Source organism: Triturus cristatus, chromosome 4_1, assembly GCF_964204655.1.
Source record: "Triturus cristatus chromosome 4_1, aTriCri1.1, whole genome shotgun sequence".
Taxonomy (NCBI): domain Eukaryota; kingdom Metazoa; phylum Chordata; class Amphibia; order Caudata; family Salamandridae; genus Triturus; species Triturus cristatus.
In genome coordinates, this window is record NC_140585.1 from 225,629,926 (window position 1) to 225,646,651 (window position 16,726).

At 47.2% G+C, this 16,726-nt stretch overlaps 1 protein-coding gene across 3 annotated transcripts in view; it reads left to right on the forward strand.

Moving 5' to 3' along the window:
• Nucleotides 1-16,726, forward strand: part of LOC146854144 (uncharacterized) — a 198,969-nt gene that overhangs the window by 166,492 nt on the left and 15,751 nt on the right. For 2 of the 3 annotated variants that reach the window (XM_085651917.1, XM_085651919.1), the window contains one exon: nt 14,956-15,044. In XM_085651917.1, coding sequence (XP_085508043.1) covers nt 14,956-15,044 — 89 coding nt within the window. Of the gene's footprint in view, nt 1-14,955; nt 15,045-15,154; nt 15,273-16,726 lie in introns of those variants that run through there. The other variant, XM_085651918.1, reaches the window with a different exon arrangement.

Consider the following 16,726-nt stretch of genomic DNA (forward strand, 5'->3'; position numbering starts at 1 on the left):
GGGTACGACACAGTCCAGTAACTCAGCGATTCCTGTTAAAGGGACATGCAACTATTGTAAACAGCCAGGTCATTATATAAACGATTGTGCAGTCCTGAAACATAATATCTCCACGGGTAAAACGAAGGAAAGACCACGTCCACCTAGACAGGATCAGATCCAACCACAAGTACCTCAGAATGTACAGCCTATGCCAGTTCCACAACAGACCATAGCAGTATCACAGCCACAGCCTATTGCTACAACACAAAACACGACACAACAGATGTACCAGTATGCACAAAATGACTATCCCGATTATCAGCGATACACATGAAACAGCCCTGAGAGGGAAGTTGGCTTACCCCTTATTGAGGTTCCTGTAGATCAGGAAGGTCCTTACGTACATAGTCAAGTATTAGGGAAAGACAGAAAGTTTTTAATTGATACAGGGGCAAGCAGAACAACAATAAGTCACGACGAGGTTCCAGGGGCACCCCTCTCAGGCTCACAGAATATTTCCCTTGGATTTTCAGGAAAGCCTATTATTAACGAAGTATCGCAACCTCTTCCACTAGCAGTCGGTCCATTGACACGGACTACAGATTTATTGCTTACAAAATCATGTCCAGAAAACTTGTTAGGTATAAAGACACTGAAAGCTCTAGGAGCTGTAATATGTTGTTCTCCGGAAGGAGTACGACTATTCTTGCGTGACTTTAAAGGTCACTATGTATTTAGAGACATGGATCACCGGTTACAGAATCTACCTGCACATTTATGGGCACAAGGCCCCACTGATGTAGGTTGTATGCACATTACACCATATCGAGTCACACTTAAAACAGGAGTGGTATTACCACGAATACGACAATACAAGTTACCCCCAGATGCTGTTGTGGCTTTGCTGCAAATCATTGACGAGCTCATTGCACAAGGAGTGGTTGTGGAAACCGACTCCAATGTATGTAATTCCCCGATCATTCCAATTCTTAAACGAACTGATCCAAAGGCACCTCCAGTTTATCGATTAGTTATTGATCTCCGCAAATTAAATAAATGCATTGTACCACAATATCCTGTGGTCCCAGATATCTCTTCATTACTGACAGCCATTGATTCAGAAGCAACGTTCTTTACTGTAATTGACCTCAAGAACGCCTTCTTTAGCGTCCCAATCGATCCGGAAAGCCAATATTTGTTCGGATTTAGTTTAAATGGACGAAGCTTTAAATTCGCGCGCGCACCTCAGGGATTCACAGAAAGCCCCAGCATCTACAGCCAAGCACTGTAAAGACAACTTGACAGTATCCACATGCCTGTTAACACTGCCCTGCTCCAGTATGTCGATGATCTGCTGATCACCGCCCGAAGCGAGCCTGAATGTGAAAAAGCATCACTGACGGTTTTACAGTTTCTGGCCGACAAGGGGCACAAGGTGTCCCCTTCGAAGCTGCAATTCTGTGTTCAGCAAGTTGTGTACCTTGGGCACTTGCTGTCCAAGGGGGGGAGACAGCTCACACCTGACCGCATCCAGTTAATTGTAAACATGCACCCAAGACACAAAAGGAGGTACGGGCCTTCATAGGCCTCACTTCATACTGTAGACAGTGGATTCCCCAATACGCATTTCTAGCAAAATCACTCATTCAGTTGACAACCCAGGAGGCAGCGACATCGACTGTCCTCCCTTGGACCCAAGAACATACACAAGCTTTTGAAGACTTAAAGAAAGCCTTATGTCAAGCACCTGTTTTAGCGACACCATGTTATAGTAAGCCTTTTACACTTTTCGTTACAGAACGTGAAGGTACTGCCTTGTCAGTACTCACTCAGGAACAAGCAGGATCACACAAACCATGTGCTTACTTTTCTAGCACGTTAGATCCCGTAGCTCAGGCTCTTCCTGCGTGCCTGAAATCAGTTGCAGCGACAGCATTAGCGATCAGACAAAGCGATTCCATAGTATTAGGACATCAATTGACAGTGCAAGTTCCACACTCCGTGGAAGTTCTTTTAAACCGAACTCAGACTCAGCATTTGACCATAGCACGACTGACAGGTTACGAATTAACATTGTTCCAGCCACACATAGAAATCAGACGCTGTAGTACATTAAATCCTGCCACACTTTTGCCATTAAATGGAACAGACCCATTGGCACATGATTGTATTGAAGTCATTACTATCAAAACGAAACCCAGACAAGACTTGACAGACATTCCATTACCAGATCCAGACTTGACACTTTATGTAGATGGTTCATTCATGAGAACAAGTACAGGAGAGTTAGTGGCCGCTTATGCAGTCGCAACAGACACTGAAGTCATTGAAACAAATTGTATTGATACCTTGTCAGCTCAAGCAGCAGAGCTCATCGCTCTGACACAAGCCTGTATTCAAGCCAAACATAAGAAAGTTAACATATACACAGATTCACGTTATGCATTCGGAGTTGTACACGACTTCGGAGTTCTTTGGCAAGAAAGAGGTTATTTAACTTCTCATGGTGCCAACATTCAACACGGTCCCCTCATTCAAGCTCTATTAGATGCAATACATCTGCCTACTGCGATATCTATCATGAAGTGTAAGGCCCATACAAAAGTCACCGATATTATTTCCCAGGGTAACGACTTAGCAGACCGAACAGCCAAGCAGACAGTTCAGAATCGGCCTCATGCAACGGACTTGACAAAGACAATAGTGCCGACATCGACACACTGCATGACAGTTAAGGATCCCGCCCTTGATGTAATTGACATTCAGACACATGCTACACCAGAGGAAATCAAGAAATGGACTGAACTAGGAGGGATCCAAACAGATCAGGGATGGATGACGAAGGGAAATTCTACATGGTTTCTCCCCGATTCAATGGTTCAAGTTATCATTAACACAATACATAGTCCAGCACATTTAGGAGAGAAAGCCATGTTAGACAGTATTCAAAACATTTGGTTTAATAAACACTTACGAGCAGCAGCCAAACAGAAAGTGCGTACTTGCATGATTTGTTGTCAGTTCAACCCAGGTAAAAGCATTCCTGTAGAGCAAGGTGGATTTCAACCTCCCGATCACCCTTTTGAAGCCCTCCAGATGGATTATATCCAGATGGAACGTTGTCGAGGATTCAAATATGTCCTCGTAGTTGTATGCGCTCTTTCCCGTTGGACAGAAGCATATCCCGTCTCAGATTACACTGCCCCGACCACTGCCAAACAGTTAGTTCGTGAATTCTTCCCACGGTATGGTTTGCCCCGTATCGTGTACTCAGATAACGGTCAGCCGTTCTCATCCGAGCTAATGAAACACATTTCTCTCTTATTAGGCTATCAATGGAAATTCCACTGTGTCCGGCATCCCGAGGCAGCAGGTCTCGTGGAACGCCATAATCAAACTCTGAAAATTAGACTGTCCAAAGTATGTAGAGAAAAAGGTGTCGATTGGATAGTAGCCTTACCAGTTGCGCTCTTTTACATGAGAATGGTAGCACATTCTCGAACAGGGCTATCCCCGTATGAGGTGATCTTCGGTAGACCACCAAATATGTGGGGGACGCCTATACCTCGTAAAATCACTGATGTCGATTGTAATATGCTGACAGATTACCTGGCTTCCTTGATGTCTGCACTACAATCTTGTCGTTCACAGGTAGCTGCAGCTTTTCCCGATAACACTGAAGTAAAGCCCCATGACGTGGTTCCAGGGGACCTCGTGCTTGTGAGGAACTTCGACAGGAGGAGCCCGCTGGAGCCTCGCTGGCAGTCACCTAAACTCGTCTTACTGACCACAAGGACAGCCGTGAAGATTGAGGGACGTAAAGGGTGGTTACACTCGAGCCATATAAAAAAATTTCATGGACTACCGTCAGATTTGGACTCCCAGCCCTGCATTCCCTCACAGACTGATTCGAAACTCCCCCTGGTTGAAAAGACAAAGAGCGAAAATTATAAACTGAAACTAAGGTCTAGCAAGCCAGACAATTTGATTGTTTAAGTCCTCTCCAAGGTGAATCGGTCGAATTAGTCTCTGACATGTATCCTCTAGACCGAAATAGAGAAAGAAATAGACAGAAACAGCTCAAGAAACATGCATACTGTAAATCACTTCGTAGTCACTGTGTAGTGACATTATTGATTATGTCTTTTCTATGTCTTCTGATTATTTCTGCAAGTATACTGTTACACATATACTATCCTATTTCCAAGCGTGCTTCCAATGTTACTGCTGAACACTCTTTTAGTGAATTACCTCCGCATGAATTGTCCTACAGATTTGCGCTGCGCAACAACACATTCATTAGTATGTTACATCATTCCCATCAGTCCAGCAACGCTACAAACTGTTGGATATGAGGCCAACTCCCTCCCTACCAGAAATACAAGGGAGTTTTGCCCCTCTTTCCGTACCCGTTCACCCACAATGGCTCCTGTGGAGCATGGTTTAGTTTGATTAATCCTTTAGATTCAAATGCCGTAGTTTATCAGGACAACTGGGTATGGGGAAACCTGAACTTAGTTTTGCTTAAAGTCTGCTACCCTAACAAGGAGGGACTTCCCAAAAGGACAGGAACTGATCTAGAAAATGAAGTATATGGATTAGGTAACTTTACCATTAATCTCATGATTCTGAATGTTGAATCCGAAGCTACACTAGTCTTGCCTGCTATGTCAGTATTTCCAGTTAAAGGTGAATTATGTGTAAGAAAGAATGGTTCAATACACATGGGTCATAGTAAATGTACTACTGTGATCGAATTCGGTGATCAGGGCAAGTCTACATTCAGAGCTTCCTGTCATTCCTACTTCATATGTGGTCATACCGCATATATACGTTTACCTCTAGACTGGGATGGTACCTGTTACATTGCATTCCTTCTGCCACCTGTTTTCCTAGCCCCTCCTGATTATCATAGAAATACCCATCTAGTACACAATAGACCCCAAAGGGATATCCCGATTGTCGACTACACTGAAACGGCATGGGAAAAATACACAGATTTCAATAAAGGTTTCTTTCCCTACATAGGTGTTGTCACTAATAGTAAGCTGATACGCAGATTAACCAGAACCCTTGAAGCAGTAGTGAATGAAACTACCTCTGCCCTTGGCAACTTAACAGAGGAGCAGTCTGCGATGCGGATTGTTGTTCTCCAAAATCGTCTTGTCCTTGACGTCATCCTGGCCGATAGGGGCGGAGCCTGTAGAGTCATCGGATCAAGTTGCTGTGTTTTCATTCCAGAAAATGCACCATCCGTATACAAAGCCATAACTCGTCTTCATAAGATTGCAAGCCAGATACACCAGAATCCAGGCACCTGGACATGGTCCGGTTGGTTCTGGAGCGTGTTGTCAGCCTGGGGATGGAAAGTCCTATCCTTCCTAGGTATTGGCCTTCTCATAGTATTCAGTTGCTGCCTGTGTCTACAATGTGGACCGGCGATTTGCGGCCTGTGTGCCACATCGTGTATTCCACGTTCAAGTTTTCATTCAAAATCCCGGAAGAAGAAAGAAGAACAGATGATGTTATATGAACAGATTGATGGATTGCTGAAGATCGATATTTCATGAAGGGTCCGTAGGGGACAAGGAGGGAATGAGGAAATATGAATTTTATGATCAGTTGTGTCCCCTATCTTAGACCCCAACGGCTCCATGTACATGCTACAAGTACATGTATGTTCCCTCCAGTTCCAGCTATGAAGACGCAAATACATGTGCGTCCAACGTCAACATGTCCTCTTCCAGATCCGCCATGAATGGGTCGGATATTCCGTTCCTAAGTATGATTGGCCACCGACTTTATATGGTACACTTTTCACGTTTTACAGTTCAGGCGAGTAGGCCCTGAATCCTGTCATCAAGTCTTTTCCTGCCTTCTGCTTCTGAAAGCTCCAGCCTGAGTCTGCATCTGTATCCATGAACTTTGTCCTACTCCCTGCGCGGCTAACGGTGCCTGACTCGGCCTGTTGCCTGCCAAAAACTGTATTTCACCTTCAAGTTATCTGTTCCGCTCCTCATCCAATGCATTCCTGTCTAGTAGTTTAGGTAAACATCCTTCCAGCTACAGAGCAAAGGGCCCGGCCTTACTGTCTCCATGCAAGTAATTCATAGCCCCTGTTACCATGGAAGATTCATGCCCCCTCGCATCTCATGTAGACACATAGACGCTTGTACACGCACTAACAGTCAGTATAGAATAGATTTTGCCCGAGAGACCTTTCCTTTTGGATAATACAGTTCCTTAAACACAAGATATTAGATATGATTTGGGATTAGGTTGACCTGACCTCCCAGACTTCTGTCTCCTCACGTAGGGCTAAATGTCACGTTCCTTTCACCCTCTAGTTACACGTCAATTACACGTCATACGGCTGCGCGCGCATCTCTGCCAAGTATTTCTGCTGACACTGCAGGATTCTCTTATGGATCCACCCACTTGTGACATCATGTTTAATGACGTTTCTAGTATACACCTACTATTACGCCTCTTTTCATTACGTATGTGTATTCTTATCTGTATTATCAGCTGTTACGCCTCCTGCATCTGTCCTAATGTAATGCTTTTCATATAAATATCTTTACCTGTCAATAATGTATTGCCTATCCTTCCTGAACCTTCGTGGTGATGGAATTTGATTGCCTGGTTCGAACCATAATTCCTTTGTAAGGAATAAAGCCTTTCAGAACCTCTAATACCACGGATTCTGCCTCTTATTTTACTGAGTTATTCTTATTGTATTTTACCGCATCAAAAATAGTACAGGTAATTAAAATATTTACCACACCAAGACCACACTCAGAGGCACCCTCATCTACAGACCCCCAGGACCCCGCACACAATTCAGCGAAGACATCGCAGACTTCATCAGCCCACATGCCCTCCCCTCCGCTGACTACATCCTCCTAGGGGACCTCAACTTCCACCTGGAGAACAACAGAGATAACAACACCGCCACCCTGCTGGACAACCTCGCCAACCTCGGACTCAAGCAACTGGTGAACACCCCCATCCATTACGCCGGACACACGCTTGACCCAGTCTTCTCCTCCAGCAAGCACATCTCCTTCAGCCACTCCACCAGACTCCACTGGACAGACCACAGCTGCGTCCACTTCAGCTTCAGAAGAACCACAACTCACCACCACCAGCAACAGGTTCCCCGCAGGAGCTGGAGCAAGGTCACCACCGATCAGCTCTGCACAGCACTGAGCCAGAACCCTCCCGCCAACTCAACGGACCCCAACCAAGCAGCCAACAACCTCATACAGTGGATCACCAACTGCGCTAACGACCTCGCACCTCTGAAAAACCATCCCAACAGGCCCAAAAGCAAGACAGCCCCCTGGTTCAACGACGACCTCAAGAACTCCAAGAAGAACTGCCGCACCCTCGAGAAAGCCTGGCGAAAAACCCTACTACAGACAACATGAACGCCCTCAAGCACGCCTCCCGCAAACACCACCAGCTGATCCACACCAAAAAGAGGACAGCATTCAAGGAACGACTAGACAACAATGCACACAACAGCAAGGAACTCTTCAGCATCGTCAAAGAGCTCTCCAACCCCAGCGCCGGAAACAATGACATCACTCCCTCACAAGACCTCTGCGGCTCCCTCGCCTCGTTCTTTCACCGCAAGATAGCCGACATACACAACAGCTTCGGCGCACAGACCACGCACCCAACCACCGAACCGATGCCCCCCACCACCACCCTCCGCGCCTGGACCCCGGTCAGCAGCGAAGACACCATCCACACGATGAACACCATCACCTCCGGATCACCAACCGACCCATGCCCCCACCACGTCTTCAACAAGGCCGACTCCGGCATCGCACCCCAACTCCGGGACATCATCAACTGCTCCTTCAACACCGCCACCTTCCCGGAGAGCTGGAAGCATGCCGAACTCAGCGCCCTCCTGAAGAAAACTTCAGCAGACCCCACCGACCTCCTGAACTACCGCCCCATCTCGCTCCTCCCGTTTCCTGCCAAAGTCATCGAGAAGACCGTCAACAGACAGCTTGCCGCCTTCCTCGAGACGAACGGATCCCTCGACCACTCGCAATCCGGCTTCCGAGCCAACCACAGCACCGAGACAGCCCTCATCGCAGCCACTGACGACATCCGAGCCCTGCTCGACAACGGGGAAACAGCGGCCCTCATCCTCCTAGACCTCTCCACAGCGTTCAACACTGTCTGCCACCGCACCCTAGTGCAGCGCCTCAGCAACACCGGAATCCAAGAGAAGGCCCTAGAGTGGATCATCTCATTCCTCGCCGGAAGAACCCAGAGAGTCCGCCTCCCCCCGTTCAGATCCGATGCCACCGAAGTCATCTGTGGCGTACCACAAGGATCATCACTCAGCCCCACCCTCTTCAATGTCTACATGAGCCCCCTCGCAGCCATCGCACGCCAACACAACCTCAACATCATCTCCTACGCCGACGACACCCAGCTGATCCTCTCCCTCACCAACAACCCAGCCACCGCCAGAACCAACCTTCACGAAGGGATGAAAGACGTAGCCGAGTGGATGATGAACAGCCGCCTGAAACTGAACTCAGACAAGACAGAAGTCCTCATCCTTGGACCATCTGCCTCTACTTGGGACGACTCCTGGTGGCCCCCCGCCCTGGGCAGCGCACCCAAACCAACGGACCATGTACGCAACCTGGGCTTCATCTTGGACTCCTCCCTCTCGATGACCAGACAAGTCAACGCCGTCTCATCATCATGCTTCAACATCCTACGCATGCTCCGAAAGATCTTCCAATGGATCTCCACCAAAACCAGGAAGACGGTCACCCAGGCACTCTTCACCAGCCGTTTGGACTACGGTAACACCCTCTACACCGGAACCGCAGCCAAACTACAGAAAAGACTCCAACGCATCCAGAACGCCTCCGCACGACTCATCCTGGACCTCCCCCGTCACAGTCGCATCTCCGGACACCTGAAAGACCTGCACTGGCTCCCCGTCAGCAAGAGAATCACGTTCCGACTCCTCACCCACGCACACAAAGCCCTCCAAGACCTGGGCCCCAGGTACCTCAACAACCGCCTGACCTTCTACACTCCCACCCGCCAGCTACGATCGTCCAGCCACGCCCTCGCCGCCGTTCCACGCATTCGAAGAGCCACCATGGGAGGAAGATCCTTCTCCTACCTGGCAGCCAAGACATGGAACTCCCTCCCCATTCACCTCCGTCTTACCCAAGACCACCTCTCCTTCAGGAAGCATCTCAAGACCTGGCTGTTCGAACAGTAGCGGACCCCCCTTCCCCTAGCGCCTTGAGACCCTCCGGGTGAGTAGCGCGCTTTACAAATAGATTGATTGATTGAACAACTATCTTGAACATGATTTGGTGATGAAAAAAAGAAATCAACTGTTTGTGTTTGATAGTGTGAAAAATATGCAAGGACCGTTATACTTTGAAATATAAAAACAAATTGCCGCTTACACTCTACCACGCTTGTGGGCTACATTTGAAAAGTAATTGTCGCCTGAATTGTTCAAGAAAGGCTACATCTTTGTGCGCCTCTTAGTACTGTTGCTCCCTAAATGTGCTTTCTGCACTGTTTAAAAACCGGTCACTGAAATGTTTTTTAATTGATCTCCTAATCCCCTCACCTACCACTTCCTAAAACACTTGGCACCCAATTGACAAAGGGCCTACCCACTCGTGGGGGAGACGGGACACTCGAGGCGTGACCTCCGCAATGAGAAACTGCAGTACACGCTTCCCGCCACGACTAAGGGCCGCCTTTTACTTTGCCGTAAGGTTTAGAGCAACGTTTTATAAGAAACTGCCCAAGTTTCTGTACGCGTCCATCTGTCATGCAGTTTTTCCTTTACTCTGGCACACGTATTAAAGATGGACTTTGCTCGTACCCCAGATATTCCGCCCTTCTCTCAAGTTCGACAATAACATTCTCTTTGAAGCTAATCTGCCCGTTAAGTTCCCTGCTTCAATTGTAACAAGCATTTGCAATGCAATAGGTCTCACATTTACAGGAGTTTGAGCTATTCGCATTGTAAATTACAATGTCTTTTATTTATGTTTTGGTTTTTAAAACAAATAAAAGGCATTGTTACTTGCAATGCTAGTAGCTTAAACTCTCGCAAATGCGAAACCTATTGCACAAATGCTTGTTTATGCTTCCGAAGCTGTTGGTGAGAGGGGTTCACCAATGGCCCCCAACAGCCAGACCCAATCTAGAGTTACACGGAGGGCTATTGAGAGGGGTATTTAATACAGTCGATGTCTACAGACACAGTGGTCATCTTCAAACCCTGTACATTGGGGGTCCAGCCATTCTACAGATGCGTGCCAGAAGGCCACACAGTAACGCCACTGTCCAGGAGGGGAAATCCACCACCCTGCCGAGGTCAGGGAGCTCAGGGATGTTTCCGTATGCACAGTAAACTTTCAAAAGTTACAGAACGTGCATTCACACAATCTTAAAGACATACTGATGGTCTGTGCGAAACGTCTCGGACATGTTGTTGAGCAAAAAAACTCTAATAAATGGCTAATTCCATGGAAATATGAGAACTGTATTTATAGGCAGATAAAGCACATGATCTCCCACAGTTTGACATCTCTGTGATTACTTCACCCATGCTGCCCACATACCTGTCCACTTGCCATATCTATCACATGTGTGAACTTCGAGCAGTTCTGAATGTCCTGCCCCAACACTTTCCATTCTGAGGCTCGGAGTTTTAGGACTGTGCCTAGATGCTGCTCACACCAGGGGCCGTCTTGCACACAGTGCTGGGTGGGGGTCTACGTGCGTGCCCCCAGGGCACTGCTGTAGTACACAAGGGACTCCCAGTAATGAAGGGGCCATGCCGCCGCTGCCTCTCACGCCCCCTCATTACTCCTGGCGCTCTCAGCCCAAACAGCAAATTAGTGAGAGGGCCTGGAGCCACCCAACGCGCGTGAAGAGCAAAAACAGAGGGGGAGCTGCGCACGAGGAACGGGGAACATGCGCGTTCTTGGACTCTTCCCACAGGCACGCAACATGGGCGGGCGGAGGGATGGACACGTGAGATGATGAATGAATGGATGGATGAACGGCGGGTGCATGCTTTGATAGATGAGTGGCAGGAAGAATAAGTGGATGGATGAGTGGTGGGAAGGATGAGACGATGGATGAGTGGGTGGATGAGTAGGTGGGCGGCTAGAGGGAGGGACAAGGGAGTAGATGGATGACGAGATCAGCGGGCGCCTGCTTTGATAGATGAGTGGGTGGCTGGAAGAGCGGGTGGAGGAATGGTCGAGTGGGCAGATGGGTGGATGAATGAGAGATTGGTAGGTGCATGTGTAGATAGATGAGCGGGTGGATTAGTGACTGGGTGTTCTGATTGGTTAGATGAGTGGTTGAATTTGACTCCTCTCCCTCGAGTGCATCAAAGCAGCCGTGTGGTGAGGTTATCACGCAGCGTGTTTGTTTAAAGACCCGATTCAGCTGGACAAGAACACAGAGGTCTGACCTAGAGCAGGGGTGTGCCGCATTTGCCTAAGAAGACTCGATCGATGCCACATTTTTAGAACCACCAACTACGTAAATGGCTCCTTCTCATTTGAATGAATTCTTCAGACCCGTGTACCCATTGGACGCAGCGCCCACGCAGAGACGGGGCAACATTACAGGACAAGCAAAGGGTGCAGCCTGTGTGCCTTGTGCTGCGTACAGTGCAGTCTTTCCTGTTTTTGTGATCGGCACTTCTGCGAGCCTAGGGGGTGTTTACTGTATGCCTTCACTTGCTTAACTTTTCGTTAAATAATATATGCACTATATTTCTAAGTGTTATCTTTGAGTTCTATGAACGACCCTGCATCAAATTCCCCGCTCTAATCGCTAGTTCTAAAGGTCACTGGTTTGCAGAGGATGGGTCAATATATAGAAATACAGCTGAATCAAAGTTCACAATTTTAGAAATATCTACAAATAGCACTGAAGGAGTTATCGGCACATGGGACATGACAATAACAACAACATCCTTGAAGAAAGCGAGAAAAAAAATTGTCGCACCAGGCACTTCTGACTCTAAAGCCCATCCTGACCTAACGTCTGTAGCTGCATCAAGGAAAGCAATGTGTAATATAAGTTTCCCTGAAATAATAATAATACTCAGTGCGTCTATTTTAGAGAAGATGCAGAGGAGTAGAGTAATGGGTGCTTGCAATATCACTGCAAATAAGGGCAGGGGACAGGCAACAGCCTGACCCACTCTGGCAGGAGGTGACGCCGGGATGGCGAAGACAGGCAGAATGAATATAAGTGCTTTGCCCCTTGGTTTGGCCCCCTCACCCCAAAGGGAGGGGATTGTGGCTGGACCGGGGGCCTTAGTGGAGGCCACCCCCCCCCCCGGGAGCAGAACCCGGGCTGCTGGAAAGGGCAGGGGTAAGGGAAGCGTAGGCAGGACGTTACTGGGCAGCAGATTAGGACATGATAGGACTGGATAGAGGCATAGAAGAAGGAAAGAAAGTAAAGGAGAGGCATTCATGGAGGGAGGAAGGGAAGCAAGGGAGGGATAGAGTCATGAGGGAGGAAAGGAAGCAAAAGAGTGAAAGAGCCATGGAGAAGGAGATAACGTAAAGAAGAGAGACATTCATGGGTGAGGAAGGAGTCAGAGACATAGAGGCAGAGTCAGAGTCAGACTCAGAGACATAGAGGAAGTAAATAAAATGCAGGTGAGATAGAGGGAATGAGGGTGGAAAGTAAGCAAGACCTGGGTAAAGGCTTGGAGGAAGGAAAATAAGTAAGGAAGACAAAACAAGCGGCCGCAAAAGTGAAAGTGATCGCGATCAAACATCAAAGCGGCCTGAAAGCACTCATTTGCACTTCCAGATCCCCCATTTACAAAAGCTCTCGCGAGAGCAGCGCTAAAGCGCTGGCTCAGGCGAGACCTAAAAATCATAAGTGCAGAGCCCAAAAGGTCTCTTAAGAGCCAGCCACTGGTGCTGTCATATTCCAGGGTATCCAATCCCAAGGCTGCCTCATCGTGAGCCCCCCTCATACCTCTTTCTTTCAGTCACAACACACTTCCTGCCCCTGAGACACGCCCCTGCAGTTTCTTTTTCATCCATGCCTCCTCTCTGTCACTGTTTTCCTATCTTTCTCACTCTCCGCGCTTCCTTTTCACTCTTCTCGGTCAAAGTCTAGTGATGAAATACAAGCCCCTGTCTCTAAACAGACTAGCACAAATTAAGCACCAATTGATTTCACCTCAGCCAGGCCTGGTCGTTTGAGGACCGTTGGTTTTGGGAAGCATTAAGGAGGCTGGCTCTAGGGTGATGCACACCCTCTTCATTCACTTACTGGCTTTGGTTGCCACTGTCATGGGCTCTGGAGAGGGCATATTTACAAGCCCCTATCACCATGGGAACGTCACTTTTTACGACGTTCCTGTGGCGATACGGGCTTCGTCTTATGTACAAGGCAGTGCTAAGCCACTTAACATGGCTGAACGCTGCCTTGTAAATAAGGCACCCTTTCACGTTATACTTAGAAAGGGGTGGGCAATGGGTGTTGTGGTGGACGTTGCGCCGCAACAACCATTGATTTTGACGCTTCCCCCTATTTACAAGGGTGGCGTAATTAGGAGGCAGGGCCAAAATTAAGACAAAAAAAATAATCTTAAGAAAGGTGAAACGAGGAGAAATGCTTTTTTTCTCCTTGTTTTTACTGTTTTTATGTGTGCTGCATTTTGCAAAACACACAAGATGATGGACGGAATGTTGCACATTGGCAAAAAATTCACCCCCAGTCAAAGATCTGGGTTTAATCCATCGTTATTTTGCTCACCACGCCACCCCAGTTCAGACATGGCCATATGCAAATCAGTCTTGACCCTGTGCCTCATGGGAACAGTCCAGCCCGAACTGCCAAGCCATGTCTTCCCTGGACCGGAATCGAGCATCCTAGGACCGGTCTCGGGGTTTCACCCCTCTTCAGCCAGGATAGCTTGACTCCAGTGGCGTAGTGAGCACGGGACCCACGTCTGGGCATACTTTTCCCACATAGGGCGAACAGCAAAACACACAAGATGATGGACGGAATGTTGTACATTGGCAAAACATTCACCCCCAGTCACAGATCTGGGTTTAATCCATCGTTATTTTGCTCACCACGCCACCCCAGTTCAGACATGACCATATGCAAATCAGTCTTGACCCTGTAGCAGACATAGAAACAGCAAAACGCCATGAATTATTGTTTATGTGCAGCAAGGGACACCTTCCTGCATATAAACAATCATTTTAAAAATGATGAGTTGCAACTTCTATGTGTGCTGCAGAATGCAGCACACATAGTAGTTACAACTCGCCATTGATTTAAGGTTGTTTATGTGCAGGAAGGGGCACCTTCCTGCACATAAACAATCATACTCACCACGCAGGCACCCTTGCACTATTGTGCTAGGGTGCGTAGTTGGTGCTATGCAGCTGAAATTAGCGCCAGCGCACGGGGAAAAGCAGGTCTGCACCGTATTGTTGCAGCGCTCTGCCACTTCTTTGTAACTATGCCCCCTGAATGTGTTGAGGCTTTGGCGAAAGCAGTAAGTACTTTAACAAGTTAAAAGGACGATATTCCCTAAAGCTGATCCAGGGCCTCAATCCCCATTTAGAGTCCATCCCTTCCCAGGCAGTGAAGGAGGTAATGTGGCTGCTCCTCTCTCTGCCCAGCCTTGCTTCCAAACACCCTCCTCATGCAGAGCCGCAGTACAAAAGCATGAAAGCCCCCAATGCCTCCAACCAGTGCTGGGCTGGACCCTCTTAGCTTTAGCTTTATAAACCCAGAGACCGGATGGGACAAAATAAGAAAGATGGCTAAAATTATGGCTCCTGGATGAAATGAAGATTGAATTGAGTCGCTTTGGGCGCCGTCACATTGTATTTGCTGAAGTAGAATGAGGAAATCACTCATCTGTGGCCACTAAATATTCTTCCTCAGGACCCCTGTGGAGACCTGTACGCCGCGCACTACCCAGCAGCGCCGATTCCGAGCCAGGAGATCATGAATGTTTCTGGCGCAGGAGACAGGTATGAGTTTATGGATTATGTATGTATTCATTATTTATTCATGTATTTATTGCTATTCCAGACTATGCGCTTGTCCGTTCTCCTGATGGGTGTGAGGTGGTATTTTTTAGATATTGTTGATCCTGCCTCTTCTGGGCGTTCACCGAGAGTACAAAGAGTTCATAGAGGGCGACTTTTGCAAGAGTGGTGCAGGAATGGACACTTCCACAGAGGCAGCAGGACAGGAAGAAGGTGCAGGACATGCTCACAGACATCTGAACTCTCTGCCACTCATTCAAATGTGGATGATCTGGGAGATACCGACATGTTGATCTGGTCAAAATCCTACAGGTGGCAGAGTCTGCTCCAGGTTTCACCAGAGGCCATTTGCAAAGATAACAAGTGGGTAATTACTCGTAACAGGCGTGAAAAGAGCGCTTCTATTGTCAGCTTCAACTACTACTCGTGAGGAAGTATTTGGAAAGGAAAACTATTCCAGGGTGTAAATTTACAGAAAGTGGGAGCTCCGTGAAAGACTGGTAATCCAACAATCATGATCTACCTGAGATTTTACTATCGTAATAATAAAAATTTAATCTTGGCAACTTGTCAAAACTAAAAAACTTGGGCCCGATTCACAGAACTAACTTAAGACAAAATCCTAAACTTACTACCATTTTGGTATTCACAAAAGGCACTTACTCATTTTGGTATTCACAGAAGGCACTTACTCATTTCGGTATTCACAGAAGGCACTTACTCATTTCGGTATTCACAGAAGTTAGGAGTCCTAACTTTAAGACTCCTAAATGCCTTCTGTGAATACCGAAAGTCTTAAAATTAGGATTTTTCTCAATTTAGTAGTAGTAAAGTTAGGACTCCTAACTTTAGGACTCCTAAATACCTTCTGTGAATACCGAAAACCTTACAATTAGGATTTTTCTCAGTTTAGCAGTAGTAAAGTTAGGAGTCCTAACTTTAGGACTCCTAAACTGAGAAAAATCCTAATTTTAAGGCTTTCGGTATTCACAGAAGGCATTTAGGAGTCCTAAAGTTAGGACTCCTAACTTCTGTGAATACCGAAGTGAGGAAGTGTCTTCTGTGAATACCAAAATGAGTAAGTGCCTTCTGTGAATACGAAAATGATAGTAAATTTAGGATTTTGTCTTAAGTTAAGTCTGTGAATCAGGCCCTTGGCGTTCTGTGTTTCACCACAAGTGTAGACTTAAGTGTGGCCATCCTTAAACCATCTCTGCTCGTGCAGATACCTGATCAAATATAAGGAACCCATGCTGGGACGAGAAAGAGTGGGGTTCAGTGTATTGCTTCGGTTATCTATGCCCATTTTCATTATACTGAGTCCTCCTATTCCTCACCCCTTGTCTTAAAGTCATGTGGGTGAAAAAGGCAACCTCCTTGTTGCCTCAAATGAAATCTGAATAGTAAATATTAACATTTATCAACTTGATAACTCCTCTTTATCAGGAGAGGGTGTAAAGAGGGGCCGCCTTCTCCAATACAGGCTGTAAACATTCCTAGGCAGAAATTGCCATATTCACTGCAGAAAAAGAAAATAATGCAATACCGGAAGCCGCCGCTGGGATGGCGAGATGGGCGCCGGATTGGGATGCCAAAAAGTGGGTTTTTGTGTAATGAAGGTCACTCGTAAGTCATTTGGGAATTATTGCCTCGCCCCTCTTCAC